This window comes from Microplitis demolitor, chromosome 9, assembly GCF_026212275.2.
Source record: "Microplitis demolitor isolate Queensland-Clemson2020A chromosome 9, iyMicDemo2.1a, whole genome shotgun sequence".
Classification (NCBI taxonomy): Eukaryota; Metazoa; Arthropoda; class Insecta; order Hymenoptera; family Braconidae; genus Microplitis; species Microplitis demolitor.
This window is the reverse complement of record NC_068553.1, coordinates 676299-697261: the sequence shown is the minus strand read 5'-3', so window position 1 is coordinate 697261 and position 20963 is coordinate 676299. Positions and strand designations below refer to the sequence as shown.

General features: G+C 29.8%; 4 protein-coding genes across 5 annotated transcripts; 3 read left to right on the top strand and 1 right to left on the bottom strand.

The window, feature by feature from the left end:
- The first annotated feature begins 698 nt into the window (after positions 1 to 698).
- LOC103572722 (prion-like-(Q/N-rich) domain-bearing protein 25) lies at positions 699 to 5485 on the top strand. Of its 2 annotated transcripts, XM_053741961.1 has the most exons (15): positions 699 to 847; positions 1111 to 1362; positions 1437 to 1688; positions 1761 to 2012; positions 2075 to 2326; positions 2401 to 2652; positions 2727 to 2978; positions 3051 to 3302; positions 3374 to 3613; positions 3674 to 3844; positions 3904 to 4155; positions 4225 to 4476; positions 4547 to 4909; positions 4992 to 5282; positions 5349 to 5485. In XM_053741961.1, exons 1-15 carry the CDS (start codon positions 754 to 756, stop codon positions 5417 to 5419), a joined length of 3498 nt encoding a protein of 1165 aa, XP_053597936.1. In that variant the 5' UTR covers positions 699 to 753; the 3' UTR covers positions 5420 to 5485. The 2 variants fall into 2 exon arrangements, with proteins under 2 accessions (XP_053597936.1, XP_053597937.1); XM_053741962.1 differs by lacking the exon at positions 2401 to 2652.
- A 705-nt stretch (positions 5486 to 6190) lies between these two features.
- Positions 6191 to 9957, top strand: LOC103572723 (prion-like-(Q/N-rich) domain-bearing protein 25). Its single transcript, XM_008551466.2, has 10 exons — positions 6191 to 6331; positions 6409 to 6645; positions 6734 to 6907; positions 6991 to 7233; positions 7307 to 7480; positions 7729 to 7965; positions 8035 to 8205; positions 8313 to 8555; positions 8628 to 8918; positions 8989 to 9957. Exons 1-10 carry the CDS (start codon positions 6247 to 6249, stop codon positions 9057 to 9059), a joined length of 1926 nt encoding a protein of 641 aa, XP_008549688.1. The 5' UTR covers positions 6191 to 6246; the 3' UTR covers positions 9060 to 9957.
- A 130-nt stretch (positions 9958 to 10087) lies between these two features.
- Positions 10088 to 17869, bottom strand: LOC103572724 (uncharacterized). Its single transcript, XM_014444828.2, has 8 exons — positions 17733 to 17869; positions 14525 to 14726; positions 14238 to 14460; positions 13124 to 13439; positions 12937 to 13054; positions 12312 to 12527; positions 12127 to 12237; positions 10088 to 10479 (listed from the first exon to the last, which is right to left on the bottom strand). The coding sequence occupies exons 2-8, from the start codon at positions 14699 to 14701 to the stop codon at positions 10270 to 10272; spliced, it is 1371 nt and encodes a 456-aa protein (XP_014300314.1). The 5' UTR covers positions 14702 to 14726; positions 17733 to 17869; the 3' UTR covers positions 10088 to 10269.
- A 229-nt stretch (positions 17870 to 18098) lies between these two features.
- LOC103572740 (mitochondrial inner membrane protease subunit 1) lies at positions 18099 to 19981 on the top strand. Its single transcript, XM_008551491.2, has 3 exons — positions 18099 to 18478; positions 19384 to 19581; positions 19832 to 19981. Exons 1-3 carry the CDS (start codon positions 18374 to 18376, stop codon positions 19979 to 19981), a joined length of 453 nt encoding a protein of 150 aa, XP_008549713.1. The 5' UTR covers positions 18099 to 18373.
- The last annotated feature ends 982 nt before the right edge of the window (positions 19982 to 20963 follow it).

Sequence of the window (20963 nt, the reverse complement as noted above, 5' to 3'; positions counted from 1 at the left end):
TAGGAGAAACCCTATAAAGTCCCAGGAAATTTTTTATTTTTGATTCACATGAGGATGACACTGTCGTGTAGTTTCATAGAAAGTGGCCTTTAACTTTTTTTCTGTTGAACAACACTATTCAATAGTAACGTTTTTTTGTTCATAATTATGTCTTTTAGTCAAAAACTCTAGAAATAATTCTACTTCTGATAATTGGGGATGGACGATTCGGGTAGATGCGGGCTCGTTCTTCTAACCTAGGGTTTGAGATGCCAAGTTTAAGTCAGTCAGTCTCAATCAAAGTGATCATAATCAATATTCTTAAAAACAGTTAAAGAATTATCTGTTATCGATTTGCAAGTCTTTCATTGTAAAAAAATACTTTTAATAAAATTTGCTAATATATTAATATTTATCCGGCTATTTATCATAATCATGATAAAAAAAATATTATTCATAGTGTGTTATCGCTAATTAAGAGATTGCAATAATTTAATACTCTAAAGTTTTATATAACGGATTTATCATTTCCGAGAATTCGAGTACAAATCAATTATATATGTATACAATTAGCCCTGTTGGTATTTTGGGTATTTAGATAATCGAATATAACCCAATTCGATAGCACTATCAGTTAAAATTATCGACTGGATCAGATAGTGTTGAGTATTTATTACATCTTGATATTAATTTATATAAAAGGTGAAATTAAATTTACATAAGACAGTTCTCAAATTTTTTTCCAGTATACGAAATTCTAGATCTAATATAGATATGTTAACATTAAATAAGTGGATATTTGCATTAATTATTTGTTTCACAATTGTCAAAAATTCATCCGGACTATCTAGTAATTCTTCTCTTCGTGGTAAAAATTTTTTTTTTATTTTTTCACTTGACAAAAAAAAGTTCTCAGGACTTTTTTCTATCCAGATTTTCCTGATACGCATGAGGGGAGCAGAAATAATTCAAATTTACTGATTCAAACCGAACATCGAAGTTGAATTGATTAATTTGAAATCAAATGTTACCAATAATTTGAATTTTTCGGTTCGAATACTTCCGAAATTTGAATTATTTGCATTTGTCTGATTTTTATAATTATTTATTAATTTAACGGAACAATAATAGGGCATGGAGATAATTGCAGTACAGATAGCGAATGTGCTTCAATAAACGGTCGTTGTTCAGATAAGCAAAGATGTGTTTGCAAACCTTTATATGATTTTTTATTTGGAAAATGCACTGCAGTTCTTGGCGCCCATTGTGAAAAACCTGCAGACTGTAACATTGAAAATGTCTCTTGCTTAGACAATAAATGTTTTTGTCCAGAAAACATGCATTTAGCTAGAAATAAAACTTCTTGTATAAAAACTGCTATAGGTAATTCAATGGCGCCCAGTTTCCATTGTACGGGCTCAGAAATAATGTAAATAAGTTTATCAATATCGTTTTAGCTCTTGGCGATCTTTGTGAACAAACTGGAGATTGTCAGAAGATTAAACAATCAATTTGTTCTAATAGCAAGTGTGAGTGTGTAAATAATTATTTTGAACAGAACAAACTATGCGTTAAAGGAATAGGCGCAGATTGTACACAGGATTTCGAGTGTAAGGTAATTGGTTCAGAGTGTACTGAAAAAAAATGTCACTGCTTAGAAAATATGCATTTAGCTAATAATCGATCCCGTTGTGTAAGAAATGCTATTGGTAAGTCAATGGCGCCCATATTTATTATTGTTTTGGTAAGAAGACATACTTATGAATCGAATTTTGTTTTAGCTGTCTTCGATTACTGTGAAAAAAATGATGATTGTAAAGCCATAAAGCATACAAGTTGTTTAAGTAACAATTGTGAGTGCCAAGATCCGTATTTTGCAAGTAATGAACAATGCGTTGCAGAACTTGGCACTCCTTGCAACAAACCTACGGATTGTAACATTGAAAATGTCTCTTGTTTAGGCAACAGATGTTCTTGTCCAGAAAACATGCATTTAGCTGTAAATAAAACTTCTTGTATAAAAAATGCTACAGGTAAGTCAATGGCGCCCATGTTTTTTATTGATTTGATAATAACAAATTGAATTTTGGTATAGCTCCCCTCGATTACTGTGAAAAAGATGATGATTGTAAAGCCATAAATCATACAAGTTGTTTAGATAACAAATGTAAGTGCAAGGATCAGTATTTTGCAAGTAATGAACAATGCGTTGCAAAACTTGGCGCACCCTGCAACGATCCTATAGATTGTAACATCGATAGTGTCTCTTGTTCAGAAAAAAAATGTTCTTGTCCAGAAAACATGCATTTAGCTAGAAATGAAACTTCTTGTATAAAAAACGCTACAGGTAATTCAATGGCGCCCAGTTTCCATTGTACGGGCTCAGAAATAATGTAAATAAGTTTATCAATATCGTTTTAGCTCTTGGCGATCTTTGTGAACAAACTGGAGATTGTCAGAAGATTAAACAATCAATTTGTTCTAATAGCAAGTGTGAGTGTGTAAATAATTATTTTGAACAGAACAAACTATGCGTTAAAGGAATAGGCGCAGATTGTACACAGGATTTCGAGTGTAAGGTAATTGGTTCAGAGTGTACTGAAAAAAAATGTCACTGCTTAGAAAATATGCATCTAGCTAATAATCGATCCCGTTGTGTAAGAAATGCTATTGGTAAGTCAATGGCGCCCAGTTTCCATTGTACGGGCTCAGAAATAATGTAAATAAGTTTATCAATTTCGTTTTAGCTCTTGGCGATTTTTGTGAACAAACTGGAGATTGTCAGAAGATTGAACAATCAATTTGTTCTAATAGCAAGTGTGAGTGTGTAAACAATTATTTTGAACAGAACAAACTATGCGTTAAAGGAATAGGCGCAGATTGTACACAGGATTTCGAGTGTAAGGTAATTGGTTCAGAGTGTACTGAAAAAAAATGTCACTGCTTAGAAAATATGCATTTAGCTAATAATCGATCCCGTTGTGTAAGAAATGCTATTGGTAAGTCAATGGCGCCCATATTTATTATTGTTTTGGTAAGAAGACATACTTATGAATCGAATTTTGTTTCAGCTGTCTTCGATTACTGTGAAAAAAATGATGATTGTAAAGCCATAAAGCATACAAGTTGTTTAAATAACAAATGTGAGTGCCAAGATCCGTATTTTGCAAGTAATGAACAATGCGTTGCAGAACTTGGCACTCCTTGCAACAAACCTACGGATTGTAACATTGAAAATGTCTCTTGTTTAGGCAACAGATGTTCTTGTCCAGAAAACATGCATTTAGCTGTAAATAAAACTTCTTGTATAAAAAATGCTACAGGTAAATTAATGGCGCCCAGTTTCTATTGTACAGAATCAGAAGCAATCCAAATAAGTAATTGATTTTTTTAGCTCTTGGTGATTTTTGTGAGAAAGCTGAAGATTGTCATAATGTTATGCACTCAAATTGTTCTAGTAGTGAATGCAAGTGTATAAAGAAATATGTGGAACAAGACGAACAATGTATTGCAACGATCGGAACTCCGTGTAAACAAAATGAAGATTGTCAACTTTCTAATACTGTATGTGACAGAAACACTTGTCAGTGTGAAAAGCTATTCGTTGAATTGAACAATGAACAATGCCTGAAGAGTAAGTTTCTTTGCTAAACAATTTTCGAAAAAAACAAAAACACAAATTATTTTTTTACAGTTTCCAGTTATGGAAATCCTTGTACCGACCGAAAACAATGTGCCTGTGAAAATTACCCCAATTGTTTCCTGAACAAGACTTATATCGATCTTGTTTGTTCAAAAAAATGCGAATGTCCAAAAAATTACCACTATATTCCAGAAAAATTCTCTTGCGTTCGTACTGCAGAAGGTAAAAATTTTTAGAGGTTAGAAAAAAATTTTGTGTACATTCTTCGACTTCTATTTTAGCTTTGAATGACTTGTGTGATACTGATGACAACTGTAAATTACTAAGATATTCAATTTGCTCTAATAAAAAATGCGCATGCGCGGAAAATCATTTTGTGCAAAACGAAGAATGCGTCAAAGGAATTGGCGCCGATTGTTCACATGACAGCAACTGTCGAGTGATTAATTCTCGTTGTACCACCGCCAAATGCCGTTGCTTGAAAAACATGCATTTAGCTCTAAATAAAACCTCTTGTATAAAAAACGCTACAGGTAATACAGTGGCGCCCATGTTCATACGTCTTATAAGAAAATTAATTTATGGATTTGATTTTGTTTCAGTTGCCTTTGATTTCTGTGAAAAAGATGAAGATTGTAGTTTCATAATGCATACAAGTTGTATAGATTATAAATGTAAGTGCAAGGATCAGTATTTTGCAAGCAATGACAAATGCGTTGCAGAACTTGGCGCCCCCTGCAACAAACCTACAGATTGTAACATTGAAAATGTCTCTTGTTCAGACAAAAAATGTTCTTGTCCAGAAAACATGCATTTAGCTGTAAATAAAACTTCTTGTATAAAAAACGCTGCAGGTAAGTGGCGCCAACGTTTATTATGGTTTCGATATTCAAAAAAGTTATCATGTACCGAAATTCTTTTTAGCTCTTAACGATTTCTGTGAAAGAAATGAAGACTGTAATTCCATAATGCATACAAATTGTGAAAAACATCAATGCGTATGCGCAAATAATTATTCTCAGAAAAATGGAAAATGCGTTGGAAACCTCGGCGCTTCTTGCAGCAGTTCTGCAGATTGTGATACAGAAAAAAATTCAAAGTGTGTTGATAATAAATGTGTATGCATCGAAAATTACTTTTTATCTGATGGTCGATGCAAACAAGGTTTAAACACACATTGTTCACGTGACGATGATTGTTCGGCGGTAATGAATGCACGTTGTATTAAGGAAACTTGTAATTGTATGGCTCATAACGTTCAAGTATCAACTGAACGCTGCATGCCAGGTTTGTTTGTTACTAACTTACATCGTCACCCAAAATCAATGCAGTTGCGAAAGTTAATGAAAGTTTTTTCCTTTGGTTACAGTTTCTTTTTTCAACGAAGAATGTGACTACGACGTGCAATGTACTGAGCTCACACCAAATGCAGTTTGTAAATCATTACAAACAGCAGATGGCGCTGAGGGCGAGAAAAAAAAGTGTCAATGCAGCGCCGGTCAACACTATCAAGGCAATGGCTGCTATGCAATTAAAAAATTAGGCGAAAATTGTGATAATTTATATGAATGTTTCGTCACATCCAACCCTGAGACGGTTACATGTCAAGGTCAATGCGTTTGTGCTGAAAAATATAAGAAACTAAATGATACTTTCTGCAGTAAGTTGGATACTTTAATTCAATTATGTAATTATCGTTTCTTTTACTAAAATTGTGTTTTTACAGGTGGCGCTGAAAGTATTGTCGCTTCAATTTTATTAATAATTTCAATGTTTACTATAAAATATATTTTTTAATAAAATAGTATTGTTATAATGTAATTTTTTTCGACAATTTAATAAACATATTTCAAGTGTTTTTTATTTTCATGAATTTTATTTTCCAATCGCTTTCTACATCCGACTTCGTTAATACCTCAAGTTTTCTGAGTGGGCGCCATTTTTATTTTGGCTCAAAAAAAATAGAAATACCCTAAAGCTCGGAAAAGTCGCTTAGGGTCTTCTTAGGGTAAAAAGGCAAAGTTGCGTCATATCACTTTCTTTTGAAGCCGCCTGTTGCTCAGTACGGGAATGGGCGCCATGGGTGGGCCTCCCCAAGCCCATTTTTTCCAAAATTTCTTTATTTCCTGAGATGGAAGAAGTTTTAGGTCCTCGAAGGCAAGAACTCGTGGTGGCTGTGGTTAGTCACCAAATGTCAATGCAGTTTTGTGAACCTGCAGTTAACCTCTAACAAGGTCGTCACTTGATTACATTTTCCGATCAAGGGCTTCATTTGGAAGTAAATGGGGATGAAGAAAACGTGTGTACCCGAAAGAATAAGGTAACTTTAAAGATTATGATCAAATATGACCTATTTGGATGACGTTCGCGCTGAAGTCCACTTTATCTTGAATTAAATTACAATAATCTTAGCGTATCTTGAAACAAAAGCAGTAATTCATTTTGAATAATCGCGAATATCTTTACATTTGATAGCACTATCACTCGCTTATCACCAAATCCAGATTACAGAGGTCTATCAATGATTAAATTTAAACGCAATATAAAATCAAACTGAATTTTCAGTAATCGACTTTTTTTTCATTCTACGTTCCAGTAGCAGATTGAAGGAAAATTAGAGACCAATGTCTAATTCAGAAAAATGGACTATAATATTTGGCGTTTATTTGACAACTTTCATATATTTATGTCAAAGTGCATCGACTACTGGTAATATTCATTTGATGTTATCATGCATAGTAAAATCTTTTGATTCACAGAATTAAATTGCATTGATTTCGTTTCAGTTTTTGGTGACAAATGCAATAAAACTATAGGTTGTGAAAATCTAAGAGGTTCGCATTGTTTACATGACAAATGTGTTTGTGAGAAAGGCTATTTCGAGGAAAATGGAAAATGTATTGCGTTTATTGGAACAGAATGTAAAAATAACGACTGTCTTATAAACTTTTCAAGTTGCATTGACCATACTTGTCAATGCCATCACACTCATGTTAATTTGCATGACAAACAATGTTTGGAACGTAAGTTTTATTACTGAACGATTAAACGACCTCTAATGCGTCGATTGGCTGCACGAGCGTTCTATTGTTTCAAAAATTTTATTTCCAGGTCTCTCTTATGGAGATTCTTGTGAGCATGACATACAATGTACATGTACAAACAATGATAATTGCATTCTTAATGAGACATATGTCGATCTTATCTGCCAGGACAAGTTTTGTTCCTGTCCCGAAGGTTATCATTACGCGCCCAATAAAAATGCCTGCATTAAAAGTGCAAAAGGTAAACAAAGTTACGGAACAATGAAAATGCTTTCATTGTTTGATATAAATTCTAATTTTGCTGTAACAAATATGAAATTTCAGAATTAAATGACGCGTGTGAAACCAATGACAACTGTCTGACTGTTCCAAACTCGCGGTGCATTGACAAACAATGCACGTGTCCTGATAATAATTTTGTAAACAACAATGAATGTTTGCTTGGAATCGGCGCTTCTTGTTCTCTGGGCAGTGAATGCAGCGCTAATAATTCATATTGTTCGATAATCAATGGCTGCAGTTGTCAAAAGAACTATGTTGAGCTGTCTGTCAAACAATGTGTTCCAAGTAGGTTCAAACAAAGCTAAATTGATTGTTTGTATACAAGCAATGTGTAATTTAAATGCTTAATATTTTTCAGCAAAAGCACTCTATGAATCATGTGAAATAAACGAACAATGTTCCTGTGAGCATGAAACAAACTGTTACTTAGGTGGGACGAACAAAGATCTCCTTTGTTTGAACAACAAATGTGATTGCCCAGCTGACTATCATTATGATCCAGAAAGATATTCTTGTGTTCCTACTTCAAAAGGTAGGGCGCATTTATTGTTCATACAAAGCTTTGATTAATTGTTTTTTTAAGAACCCTCATAACTTTGTTCCTATTGTTCTTACGGAATTAGTTGAATTTTTGTCATTGTTTCTCATCGAAGTTTGTCGGTAATCACCAAACAAAGTAATTTTTCTAGATTATCATTCCGAACAAACAATCGATTATTTTGTACAAGTCAATACAATGGACTTGCCTTGTTTATTTGTTTGTTGCATCGTTTGTTTCAGGTCTAGGTGATAATTGTTTAAATAACGCGGATTGTTCTCTCATAAATACAGAGTGTATCAATGGTCAATGCAGCTGCAAACAATATTACTATAAAGTAGGAGAATATTGTTTGCCTGGAATCGGGGCGCCTTGTTCGGACAACGAATGTCGTGCAAACAATTCTATGTGTGCGACAAATAGGCATTGTATTTGCCACCCAAGACATATATTTGCTTCGATCGATCGTTGTATACCAGGTAAGCAAACAAAACAATGAAACAATGGCATCATTTCAAACAATATTTTTAATATTTATGGATTTACAGTGAGATCTTATGGCGAATTGTGTGAACAAGACGAACAATGCTCGTGTTTGTTCAACAAATGTCGGCTGGATGAGTCATACAAAGATATTGTTTGTTGGGACGGCAAATGTGGATGCCCAGCGGACTTTCACTATGCATTTAGAAGAACCGCTTGTGTCCACAGCGCGAAAGGTACAAAAGCAAAGAAAGTTTGTTTTAAAGTTGGTGTCAATGCATTGTTCGTTGATTGTTTGAGCTCTGGGCTTTGTTGTGGTAGATAATAAATTAATTTGTTTCAGGTATTGGTGATCAGTGTGACAACGATGACAATTGTATGCCACTTCTTAATACAAAGTGTATTGATAATAAGTGTCAATGTATAAAAAATTATTTTCCTTATGGTAGTCAATGCAAACAAGGGCTCGATGCATTTTGTATCAGCAACAACGATTGTTCAGCCATAGAAAACGGTCGTTGCGTTGATCATAAGTGTCAATGCAAAGAAAATTATGTTAAAAAATCAACTGGGCGCTGCGTAGCCGGTTTGTTCATTGATATAGTGCATCGTCAAGTAAATTTACGTAACCTATGAAAATTTTTTCATATGATTGCAGTTTCTTTGTTCGGCAAGCAATGTGAGTACGACATACAATGTCATGCGCACACCGAAAATGCAGTGTGTATATCAAGCGCAACAGGTGGCGCAGGCAGCAGCGAAGGAAAAATATGTCAATGCAGTGACGGACAACATCATCATGGCAGCGGTTGTCATGTAACGAAAAAATTAGGTGACGAATGTGACCATGTGAGTCAATGTTTCGTCACATCCCACTATGCTAGTGTTGACTGCCGTAGTCAATGCACTTGTGCTGAAGGGTTTACGCAATTAAATGAGACATATTGCGGTAAGTTTGATATTTGTACGAATTCATACGATTAGAAGTTTGTGAATAATCGAAATTTTGTTTTTTGTAGGTGGCGCTGGGAGCGTCGTTGCCTCATTGTTATTAATAACTTTAATGTTTGTATTCAAATTTTTCATGTAATTTACAAATAACATGTATATGTATAAATATATATATATATTATATCTATTATACTGTGTCAGTATTAACATTAAGAGGTCGCCAGTCGTAAATTTTCATTTTTCCTCTAAATAACATGGGAAAGTTTTTTTTTCATTGGGAACTTTATAACTCGTCAGCAAATCAGTGGATCGAAAAGGTCGATAAACATTTTTTGTTGGAAATTGAACGCTCTACAAAAAAGGTCTCTTATTAGTTTTCGATAAATTTAATTTTTCAAAAGTTATTCGAGGTCAAAGTTGAAACTATTGTAAATTTTAGTATTTTGTGACTTTTCTGGCGAAATTATCAGACTTATCATAAAATGTTATAGGACCTTTTTTGTACATCATTTTATTTCCTACAATTTATCTCTTACAAAATTTTCACAATTCCTGAATGTTCTTTAGTTATTTGCATTTAAATGTCAATTTAACAAGAAATTTTCTGACCGATTTGATTTATTACTTTTAAATGCAAATAACTAAAGAACTTTTTGAAAATTTCGGAAAATTTGTAAGAGATAATTTGTGGGAAATAAAATGATCTACAAAAAAGGTCTTCTAACATTTTGTGATAAGTTTGATAGTTTCGCCGGAAAAGTCACAAAATACTAAAATTTACTATAGTTTCAACTTTGACCTCGAATAACTTTTGAAAAACCAAATTTATCGAAAAATAATAAGAGACCTTTTTTGTAGAGCGTTCAATTTCCAACAAAAAATGTAAGTCGACCTTTTCGATCCACTGATTTGCTGACGAGTTATAAAATTCCAAATGAAAAAAAAAAAATTTCCATGTTATTTAAATGAGAAATGAAAAGTTACGATTAGCGACCTCTTAATATTAATATTAAGGGCTCAAATTTTAACAGGACCTTTATTTTGATATAAAGGAATAAAAAATATATTTTTAAAATTTATTTATTAAGTCTTGTATTTACATAGAAAAGAATTGAAAAACGATGCATTGATATTTCAGTAAATTTATGTGGTAATGAAAAATTTCACTTTAAAAATTAGCGTACATTAAAACAGTAAAAAATTTTATCACTATAATAATGATCAGTTCTATTAAATAATTTCTTATCAATCAATAATAATTATAACCTTTCTGAATTCTTGCAAAACTTGGGTAAATAAAAAAAAATTTTAATTTTTTATTGGTCTATTAACTTATATTTAAAAATTATTTAAACTTGAGGATCATTTGGTGCAGTCGGACGGAATTGTGACAGTAAATATCCACGTTCCATTTCATTAACTTCCTGATTTTCTTGTCCACTACCACCTACTGCGTTACTATTAAAACCGATACCACTTATTGCAATATTTGAACGGGCTAAGCTATTACGTTGTCTACACATATATGGTGTTTCACCTGGTGATGGTGTTTCACGTCCCTTAAAATAATTAAATATACATTTTTAGTATTAATTTTAATTCATTTATTACCGCGTCTAGTAAGAATTTGTGGTAGCAAGTCATGTTTGCCGCACAAGCCGAAGGCTTGCGCTGCCAACGTAAGTGGAATCGTCTTTTTGTGATGAAAATGTGAATATTTAGAGTCAAATTAGAGCAATTATCAGTTTATTTAGTGAAAATAAGTCATAGGAAGTGATATTTGCCGCAGAAGCCTAAGGCTTGTGCTGCCAACGTCAGCAAAATCGTCTTTTTGTGATGAAAATTTGAATATTTAGAGTCAAATTAACGCTATTATTAGTTTATTTAGTGAAAATTAGTCATAGGAAGTGATATGTGCCGCAGAAGCCAAAGGCTTGTGCTGCCAACGAGAGTTAAATTAACTTTTTGTTATCAATATTGATATTTTTACGGTCAAAGAAGTAATTAATAGATTATTTTTAAAAAATAAGTTGTTAGAACAAGATTTGGCTACAGGAACCGAAGGCTTGCGCTGCCAACGTAAGTGAAATCGTCTTTTTGTGATGAAAATGTGAATATTTATAGTCAATTTAGAGCAATTATCAGTTTATTTAGTGAAAATAAGTCATAGGAAGTGATATTTGCCGCAGAAGCCAAAGGCTTGTGCTGCCAACGAGAGTTAAATTAACTTTTTGTTATCAATATTGATATTTTTACTGTCAAAGAAGTAATTAATAGATTATTTTTGAAAAAGTAAGTTGTTAGAACAAGATTTGGCTGCAGGAGCCGAAGGCTTGCGCTGCCAACGTAAGTTTACTTATCTTTTTGTGATGAAAATTCAAAATTTTATTGTTAAGTAAACGTGATTATTAGTTATTTGAGTAAAAATTGATCATTCTACGTACTATTTGCGTCATAAGCCTAAGGTCAGTGCTGCCAACGCGCGTTAAATTGACGTTTTCTACTTAGTATCAATATTTTTAAGGTCAGAAAAAGTAGTTAATGGATTATTAAATAAAAACAAGTCGTAAAAAAAAATTCGGGCGTAAAAGCCGAAGGCTAATGTTGCCAACGTCAGTAAAATTTTCTATTCTTACTAGAAGCGTAAAAAAAAATTCGAACTCATGAGGGCAGTATTGAATAAATGAGTTAGATGATCAGGTAATTCAATGCTGCTCTTTTTTGATTTAAAAAAAAAGAAAAAAAGGATTTTTGAAATTACGAATAATCAATGGAACTGGATTCGGACTGTAATGCTTCGCAACAACGACCAAAAAGTGATAAAGGTAGAGGATTTCTCTTGAGGTCATACTGAAGGATAATTTTTTAAATTTAGGACGGATTATTTATTTATTCAATGCATAATTTTGGCTTTCCATATTTCCAAAAATTTATCAAAGTTATGGCTTGTGGGTACTCATTCCAGAGGAAATTCTCCCAGGAACCCCAAAAATGTAAATAAAAAAAAAAATTTTCAAATTTTTGAAAAAATAAATTTTTGAATTTTTCTTTGAAAATTTTTTGAGCGAAACCTAGTCATGTGGGTACTCATTCTAAAGGGCTTTGGACAAGGAACATAAATTTAGTATGACCTGAGCCATAACTTCAATTACGCATTGAATTAATTAATAGAGGTAATTAAATGATTAATTAAATATAATAAATACCTGTTTAGATGGACCACAGCAAGTTGCTTGATTGCAAGGTTTGTCTGTCTTCGGGCAATCTAATACGCAGTCTTCAGTAGGAGTTTCTTTAACTTCACTATTTGAATGATACTAAAAAAAAAAAAAAAATGATAATTAAAAATAAATTCCTTTTTTTAAATTAAAAAAATAAAAATAAAAATTACTTCTATAAACTCAGGTTGTATTGTCGTAGAATGTATGCCCTCATTATGGAAGAACTCTTTGACTTGTTCAGCGATTTTCATGTACTCGGACAAATTCCTACAGCGAATATGTGCCGAGGCAATAATACGATCACCAGCCAATTGCCATACGTGGAATTCATGTACTGCTAATACACCATCAATATTTTCTAACAGTCGCTGTTGAATGGCTTCAACCTGTTTTCAAAAAAATTTTTAATTTTTATGTCAGTAAAATAAAATAATTTTCATTGTTATTATTTTTACTAGCCAAGTATTGACCATATGTTAAAATGGATAAGGACCTTTTTTATAGGAAATTTAATTCTCTACAAAAAAGGTCCTCATTGCTTTTCCTTAATCTCTGTAACTTTTCCCACAATTTAATTTTTAAAATTTCAAAATCAAATTCCCAATTTAAAAATATTTTTTTATTTACTTTCTTTGACCTTTTTCGGAATAAGAACGCATCCTACACTAAAATACCTCAGGACCTTATTTGTAGCAAATTAAATTTCCTACAAAAAAGGTCCTCATCACTTTTCCCCAAAACCCGTAACTTCACCCTTAATTTAATTTCTAAAAAAAAAAAAACTCCAAAAATAACCTGAATGTGTGTCGGCACAGTCTGCAGAAGAATCAAAGCCGATTCCTGGAGCAACGGCCACACGGATCTCAGGATAAGAAGTACCAGTAGCAGTGACAAAGCTGGATCGATATAAAACCTGTAAAATAAATAATTTAATTAATAAAATTGCCAGTGAAAATTTCATTATTTCTAATTAATTAATTACCTGTACTCCCACTGGGTCTTCCAGACAATCAGCGCCGACACAATGACGATCACCGACCCCAAAGCATCTGACAAAACGTGAAGAAATACTCCACGCATGTTCATCTGACTCGCATCATGACTGTGCCCATGAGCTTTTTTTACTGGAGTTGCGCTGCGATAAGTTCCTTTGCTTGTATTCTTATCATTGTCATGATCATGGTCATGGTCATGGTCATGCTCAGCATCAGGGTCATTGTCATCAGTACCTACTAGTGTACTCAATCTATTGTGACTTCTTGATATTCCATGTGAGTGTCCGTGCATACTTCCATGTTCTTTAAAAAATTTTTAACTTTTAGTCAGAAAATTTGAACTGAAATTTAAATTAAGGTCATTTTGTAAAGGAAGTGAGTCAAACCTAGATAGGAAGTTGAAGGAAGGATGTAAGGACACGTGTGTGGACATGACAGAGGACACAGTCGATATAAATTTATTTCTTCTTTTTTTATTAATTTTTTATTTTTTTTTTCTGCGGGAAAATACACTTATTATTTAGTACAAAGTACTTATTTTAGGTATTATGATATGTAGGAATTTTTTTGTGGGGCTGGGAAGCCGGTTAGTGACAGGTTGGCAGCACGCGCCTTTGGCTCGTGCGGCAAACAGTGAGAATTTTATAGTATTTTAAGATTTCTGGCTTAAATATCTGAGATACGAGGAAAAGTTACTGAGATATTTTTGTAGAGAATTTAATTTACTACAAAAAAGGTCCTTATCACTTTCATCATAAGTTTGATATTTCAGTCAGAAATTTGAATTTTATTAAACTGATTTTTTTTTTATACTTTTTAAGAAAATTTTTGTTATCCAAAACTTTGAATTTAAATTCTGGGCAAACTATCAGAGATACGATAAAAAGTTACTGAGATATTTTTGTAGAGAATTAAATTTTCTACAAAAAAGGTCCTTATCACTTCTATCATAAGTGTGATATTTAGGTCAGAAATTTAAATTTAAAAAAGTGTTGGCAGCACGAGCCTTCGGCTTATGCAGCAAAGACCTCGAGATTAATGAATCTGTAGGGTTTTTTCATTGATAATAATTTTAAAGGATGTGAAAAGAAGTAAACTTACCATGGAATAAACACAAGCCTATCAAATTAACAAATAATCCCAATGCGCCAACGATAACAAGTAACTTAGCTTCATGGATTTCTTCAACTTCAATAAATCTCTTACAAGCTTCAACTGTTATACTAAAACATAATGCGACTAAAAATACAGCATTAACTAATGCACCTAATACTTCAGCACGTGCCCATCCAAATGTATTTTTTGACCACTTTTTTGGCGACATCTATAATTATTTATTATTAATTAATTGATAAATTAGTTGAGGTATTAATTAATTGCAGACTTACTTTGACAGAAAGAAATGCAACAACGAGGGCAGCAACGTCCGATAGCATATGAAAACTATCAGCGATTAATGCCATCGAATTGGTTACGTAACCGACTATTATTTCGACTAGGAAGAAAAATGCTGTCAGCCATAACATCGTCAATAAACGACATTTTTTACCAGTGTAACGACCCATTGTTTGTTTTTATATTTTTGTTTATCTGTAATAATCCATAAATAAATTTATAAATTTATATTTTTAATTCTGGATGAACTACGAGAGATACGAGGAAAAGTCACTGAGATAATTTTGTAGAGAATAAAATTTCCTACAAAAAGGTTTACAAATTTTTTTTGTAAACTCAATAGTTTAGTCAGAATTTCAGTTTATAGCACGTTGGCAGCACGTGCCATAGGCTCATGCCGCAAATATGAGTAGTCTGTCAGTATTTTAAAAATTCTGGCTAAACTACTAGAGATACGAAAAAAAGTTACTGAAATAATTTTGTAGAGGCCAAAATTTCCTACAAAAAATGTTCATGACTTTTTTTTGTAATTTCAAAATTTTAGCCAGAATTTTGAGTTAAAGTGAATTACAAAATTTGATTCCTTAAATTTTCATTTCGTTCACTTTTGAATCGGATTCTGACCAAACTATCAGAGCTACGATAAAAAGTTACTCAGATAATTTTGTAGAGAATGAAATTTCCTAAAAAAAATAATTAACAACTTTTTTATATAAATTCAATAGTTTAGCCAGAATTTCAATTTATAGCATGTTGGCAGCACGTGCCATAGGCTCATGCCGCAAATATGAGTAGTCTGTCAGTATTTTAAAAATTCTGGCTAAACTACTAGAGATACGAAAAAAAGTTACTGAAATAATTTTGTAGAGGCCAAAATTTCCTACAAAAAATGTTCATGACTTTTTTTTGTAATTTCAAAATTTTAGCCAGAATTTTGAGTTAAAGTGAATTACAAAATTTGATTCCTTAAATTTTCATTTCGTTCACTTTTGAATCGGATTCTGACCAAACTATCAGAGCTATGATAAAAAGTTACTGAGATAATTTTGTAGAGAATGAAATTTCCTAAAAAAAATAATTAACAACTTTTTTATATAAATTCAATAGTTTAGCCAGAATTTCAATTTATAGCATGTTGGTAGCACGTGCCATAGGCTCATGCAGCAAATATGAGTAGTCTATCAGTATTTTTAAAATTCTGGCTAAACTACTAGAGATACGAAAAAAAGTTACTGAAATAATTTTGTAGAGGATAAAATTCCCCACAAAAAATGTCTTAAACTTTTTTTTGTAACTTCATTACTTCCATGAGAATTTAAATTTCAAATTATCAAAAATGTAAAATATACAAACTATGCCTAAAAAATATTTTTGAACAAACATAAATAAGTACAGATAAAATACAAGTTACCCTAGATTTACTAGTTAGTTAATTCATGAATCTTATCACTCGTCTACGTAAAAAAAAAAAATAATAATAATAATAGAGAACAAACTTATTACTAAAACTTATCTCTTTGTTTCTTTATCATACTTAAGTAAATCACTTAATCTTAGGATAAGTCTAAAAATATTATTTATTCTTTATTATCTTACAAGTATTTGTATACTTTTTGATCTACTGACAATTTTTTTTTTTTTTTATAGAAAATTTTACTGAGAAAAATTTCAAATAAATTCAATTTGTCATTTTATTATAAAACTTTCGTAGAAAAATAATTTAAATAAATTAATTCTTAGTATTGCACACATGAATATATATGTATATATATTTAGATTAATGAATCAGAGCATAGAAATAAAAATCCCATGACGATTAACTATAAAATTAAATTTAAATTGACTAGATTACTTTAGATTACGACTGAAGGAAAAAATTTTTTTTGTTATTGGACTTAAAATAAGATTTGTGGGTTTATTTATCAAGATATGACAAAAATGTATGGGAACAAATTTGTAGATAATTAAATTCTCTATAAAAAAGATATCAATGATTTTTTTGATATATTTGTTAGTTACCGAGTTATTTGAGGGAGAGCTTGGATCGAAATTCAAATTTTTATAAAAAAAATTCAAATCTGTCTCAGTTCAAAAAGTTGATATATTTATGATATATATAAATATATGACAAAAATATATATAATTATAAAATATATACGTATATACATTGATTACATAAATCAGATATTTCAAAAATAAAAAAAAATTTGAATTTGACTCAATCCCAAAAATTTATATAAATATGTATACATATATATAAATATGACAAATTACTATATTTATCACAACAAAATATATAAATACTTATATAATAAATCAAATCCAAAAAACCCATTCATTTAAAAAAAAAAAAAAAAAAATTGATTTTAAAATCTGACGTTTAATAATTTTTAAATTTTTAAAATGATAAATTCCAAAAAAAAAATATTTAAAAAATTTGCACTTATAGATTTTTAAATTTCCTACATGTGCATTTTTTTCTTTTTTTTTTTTTCGATTAATTTTCTAAAAAAAAAAAAAATTCCAAAATTTTTTATCCTGAAATAAGCAATTTAAAACTTTTAAATTTTATTTTTCATAATTAAATTTCAAAAAAAAAAAAAAAAAAAAAACTAAAAAAATGCACATGTAGAAAATTAAAAAATTTACAAGTGCAATTTTTCAAAATATTTTTTTTTTCAAAAATTTGTCTCGTAACAGCATCCAAAAATTATTAATCAGCTAAATTCAGATGATCCTGGTTAGCAGACAATCAGTAATTTTTTGATTTTTTTTTTAACAAACAAACTACAAAAAAAAAAAAAAACTAAAAAAATGCACATGTAGGAAATTTCAAAAACTACGAGTGCAATTTTTCAAAATATTTTTTTTTTCAAAAATTTGTCTCGTAACAGCATCCAAAAATTATTAATCAGCTAAATTCAGATGATCCTGGTTAGCAGACAATCAGTAATTTTTTGATTTTTTTTTTAACAAACAAACTACAAAAAAAAAAAAAACTAAAAAAATGCACATGTAGGAAATTTCAAAAACTACGAGTGCAATTTTTCAAAATATTTTTTTTTTTCATAAATTTGTCTCGTACCAGCATCCAAAAATTATTAATCAGCTAAATTCACTCACAAACTATTAATTTCCAGCAAACTTCACAATTAAAATAATTTTAATGACTAATTAATAAAAAAAAAAAAAAGTTCTCACCTTACTTACAAACCAATTAACAATTAATCGATTGATTAAATACTTTTTTTCCAACCACGTACTCGTTAATCAAACTCAAAATTCAAATAAATTAATAAAATATCAAATTATCAAAACCAAAAATGGCAAAATAAATATTATCATTGATACATTTCATATATTTCAATTTCCACATCATTAATTTTAATTATTAATCATTAATTACATTTATAATTATTTTTAAAAAAAACTATTTTTAATTTCACTGATCACAATTTTTTCTAACCAACAAAACAATTTTAAAATTTTCAAATTTTATTATATAATTATTATTATATATTTATATATTTATATTTATATAAAAAACACTAATTAATTTTATTTAATGAGTAATAAAAATTCGTCATATATTTTTATATCTTTAGATAATTTTTTTTTTTTTGCTGAAAACCAGCGTAAAAAATGAGTCGTGATATTTATGAGATAAAAATATATGACATATAGATATATATATTAGAGGTATCGATATATCGAACTGTCGAGTAACCGATTGTTTACTACGTTCATTTTGTTTTAATTTCCAGTAATGGAATTTTTTTGGTTGAGAAATTTTTAAATTTGAATTTAAAATTTTTCCCGCGGATTTTTAAATTTTATTAAAAATGATTAAAAATTTGTTTTTTAAAATATTAAGTACTGTGGGGACTGTTATTAATTACTCATGTGTTACACACTGCGCACTTAAATATGTTGGAGATTTTACTGTGGTAATTATTTTAATTAATTACTTTTAGTTTTAATTATAATTATAATTAAATAATTAAAATTGTTATTAATTTTTTTGAATTTAAAATTTAAATTTTGTAAAATTTGAAGGTTATGTAACTCGCACTTTGTAATTGTAAATAAAAACTGTTTGTTGTTTTTTTTAATTAAAACTTCACAGTAATGTCATCTGGGAATTTGAAATTCGCGGGAAATTTAAAATGTGGCGGGAAAATTTTTTAGTTTAAAAAAGAGAATTTTGTGAATTTGAAAAAGTGGTGGGAATAAATTTGGCAAGAAATTATTTTTTGCTTTTTTGTTTTTTTCTTTTAAAGAAAATTCTGGAAATTTTTAAGAAAATTTTTGAAATTTAAATTTGGAAATTTTTGGAAAATTTGAATTTTGAATTTTTTGTTAAATGTTGGAAAAATGGGGAGAGGGTTAATTTAAGATAAATTAGGAATTTTTTAAAGAAAATTTCTGAGGAATTTTGAGAAAATTTCAAAATTTACGAATTTTCTTTAGAATTGATTTAAAAAACTTTGAATTGAAATTATGAGTAAGGAATTGAAGATACGATAAAAATGATAAGAAATGAATTTGTAGAACATAAAATTCTCTATAAAAAAAGTCTTAAGAAATTTTTTGATAAATTTGATACTTTCCAAGAAATTTCAATTCAAAGTCAATTTCCGCTTAAATTACGAAAATTTCCAACTCTACAAACCTTTATTTTCCTTTTTCACGGAAACTATCAATGATACGATAAAAATGATAAGAAATAAATTTGTGTAGAATTAAATTTCCTTCAAAAAAAGTCTCTATAATTTTTTTAATAAAGTCAATAGTTCCTCAGCAATTTCACTTTAAAGTAAAAATTTATTCTCAGTAATAATTTTCATTTCAGTGCAACGGCCCATCAATGGAGCCAACGATCCACACAAATGATATATTATTTACTGAACATATATCCCCACGTTGTGATAAATTATCGAAGGGAGATATAATAATCGCCAAATGTCCAACAAATCCACGTGAAAATATTTGCAAGCGTATTCGTGGAGTCGAAGGTGACAAAATTTACTACGGATTCACTTCTTATGTCGTAAGATTATTTTTACTAATTTAATATAAATATATAAATGTATGACTAGATAGAGAATTTAATGCCCTTTCAAACGAGTACCAACAAGCCGTACTTATTTTTCATATTTTATAAGGTTGATATATATTTTTATATATATATAAAAAAATATATGGAAAATAAGTATGGCATGTGGGTACTCATTTGATAGGGCATCGAATTCTCTATCATTTTATATATATATATGATAATTAATTAATGTAATTAATAGGTACCACAAGGGCATTTATGGCTAGAAGGTGATAATTCTAGTAATTCATCAGATTCACGCTCTTACGGACCAATACCCAAAGGATTAGTAATAAGTCGTGCTGTTTGTAAAGTCTGGCCATTTAGTGATATTACTTTTTTTAATAAATAATTTTTTAAATATTTTTTTTTTTTTTTTTTTAATGGAATTTTAACAATAAATATATAGTTATATTTTGACATTGAATTCTGACTAAACTAATGAGTTTATGGCAAAATTTATAAGAACCTTTTTTGAAGGAAATTTAATTTTCTACAAAAAACGTCTCTTTGGTTTCTATCGTATCATTGATATTTATCTTGGAGTTCTATATTTTTTGACAAGAAGCTTTTTGGGAAAAATTTTGAACCCAGTTTTTTATTGAAACTTATTTTGGATTTAAATAACAGCTAAAATATGAAGTTCAGAGAAAAATGTATAGAGACCATTTTTATAGGAAATTTTATCTTCTACAAATTTATTTATTATCATTTTCATCGTATCTTTGATAGTTTCCTTGAAAATTTAAATTTAAAGTTTGTAGAGCTGAAAATTTCGTAGAAAGTTCAAAATTTTACTGTAAATTAAATTTGAATCAAAATTTCTCGAAAAATATCAAATTTTTCAAAAAATTTATAGAGACCATTTTGGTAGAAAATTTTATGCCCTACAAATTCATTTCTTATCATTTTCATCATATCTTTGATAATTTCGGCGTTATTTTAATTTAAAGTTTGTAGAATTAAAAATTTTGTAGAAAGTTCAAAATTTTACTGTAAATTAACTTTGAATCGAAATTTCTCGAAAAATATCAAATTTTTCAAAAAATTTATAGAGACCATTTTGGTAGAGAATTTTATGCCCTACAAATTCATTTCTTATCATTTTCATCGTATCTTTGATAATTTCGGCGTTATTTTAATTTAAAGTTTGTAGGATTAAAAATTTTGTAGAAAGTTCAAAATTTTACTGTAAATTAACTTTGATACAAAATTTTTCGAAAAATATCAAATTTATCAAAAAATTTATAGAGACCATTTTGGTAGAAAATTTTATGCCCTACAAATTCATTTCTTATCATTTTCATCATATCTTCGATAATTTCGGCGTTATT

What these genes read in the sequence shown, in the direction of transcription:
- LOC103572722 (XM_053741961.1), top strand. Translation starts at nt 754, where the DNA reads ATGTTAACATTAAATAAGTGGATATTTGCATTAATTATTTGTTTCACA. An exon ending in TAGTAATTCTTCTCTTCGTG is followed by an intron (nt 848 to 1,110) that starts GTAAAAATTTTT and finishes GAACAATAATAG; the next exon opens with GGCATGGAGATAATTGCAGT. An exon ending in TTGTATAAAAAATGCTACAG is followed by an intron (nt 2,013 to 2,074) that starts GTAAGTCAATGG and finishes ATTTTGGTATAG; the next exon opens with CTCCCCTCGATTACTGTGAA.
- LOC103572723 (XM_008551466.2), top strand. Translation starts at nt 6,247, where the DNA reads ATGTCTAATTCAGAAAAATGGACTATAATATTTGGCGTTTATTTGACA. An exon ending in TGACAAACAATGTTTGGAAC is followed by an intron (nt 6,646 to 6,733) that starts GTAAGTTTTATT and finishes TTTTATTTCCAG; the next exon opens with GTCTCTCTTATGGAGATTCT. An exon ending in GATCGATCGTTGTATACCAG is followed by an intron (nt 7,966 to 8,034) that starts GTAAGCAAACAA and finishes ATGGATTTACAG; the next exon opens with TGAGATCTTATGGCGAATTG.
- LOC103572740 (XM_008551491.2), top strand. Translation starts at nt 18,374, where the DNA reads ATGATTAAAAATTTGTTTTTTAAAATATTAAGTACTGTGGGGACTGTT. An exon ending in ATGTTGGAGATTTTACTGTG is followed by an intron (nt 18,479 to 19,383) that starts GTAATTATTTTA and finishes TTTTCATTTCAG; the next exon opens with TGCAACGGCCCATCAATGGA. An exon ending in ACGGATTCACTTCTTATGTC is followed by an intron (nt 19,582 to 19,831) that starts GTAAGATTATTT and finishes TGTAATTAATAG; the next exon opens with GTACCACAAGGGCATTTATG.
- LOC103572724 (XM_014444828.2), bottom strand. Translation starts at nt 14,701, where the DNA reads ATGGGTCGTTACACTGGTAAAAAATGTCGTTTATTGACGATGTTATGG. An exon ending in TTGCATTTCTTTCTGTCAAA is followed by an intron (nt 14,461 to 14,524) that starts GTAAGTCTGCAA and finishes AAATAATTATAG; the next exon opens with ATGTCGCCAAAAAAGTGGTC. An exon ending in CTGTGCCGACACACATTCAG is followed by an intron (nt 12,528 to 12,936) that starts GTTATTTTTGGA and finishes TTTTGAAAACAG; the next exon opens with GTTGAAGCCATTCAACAGCG.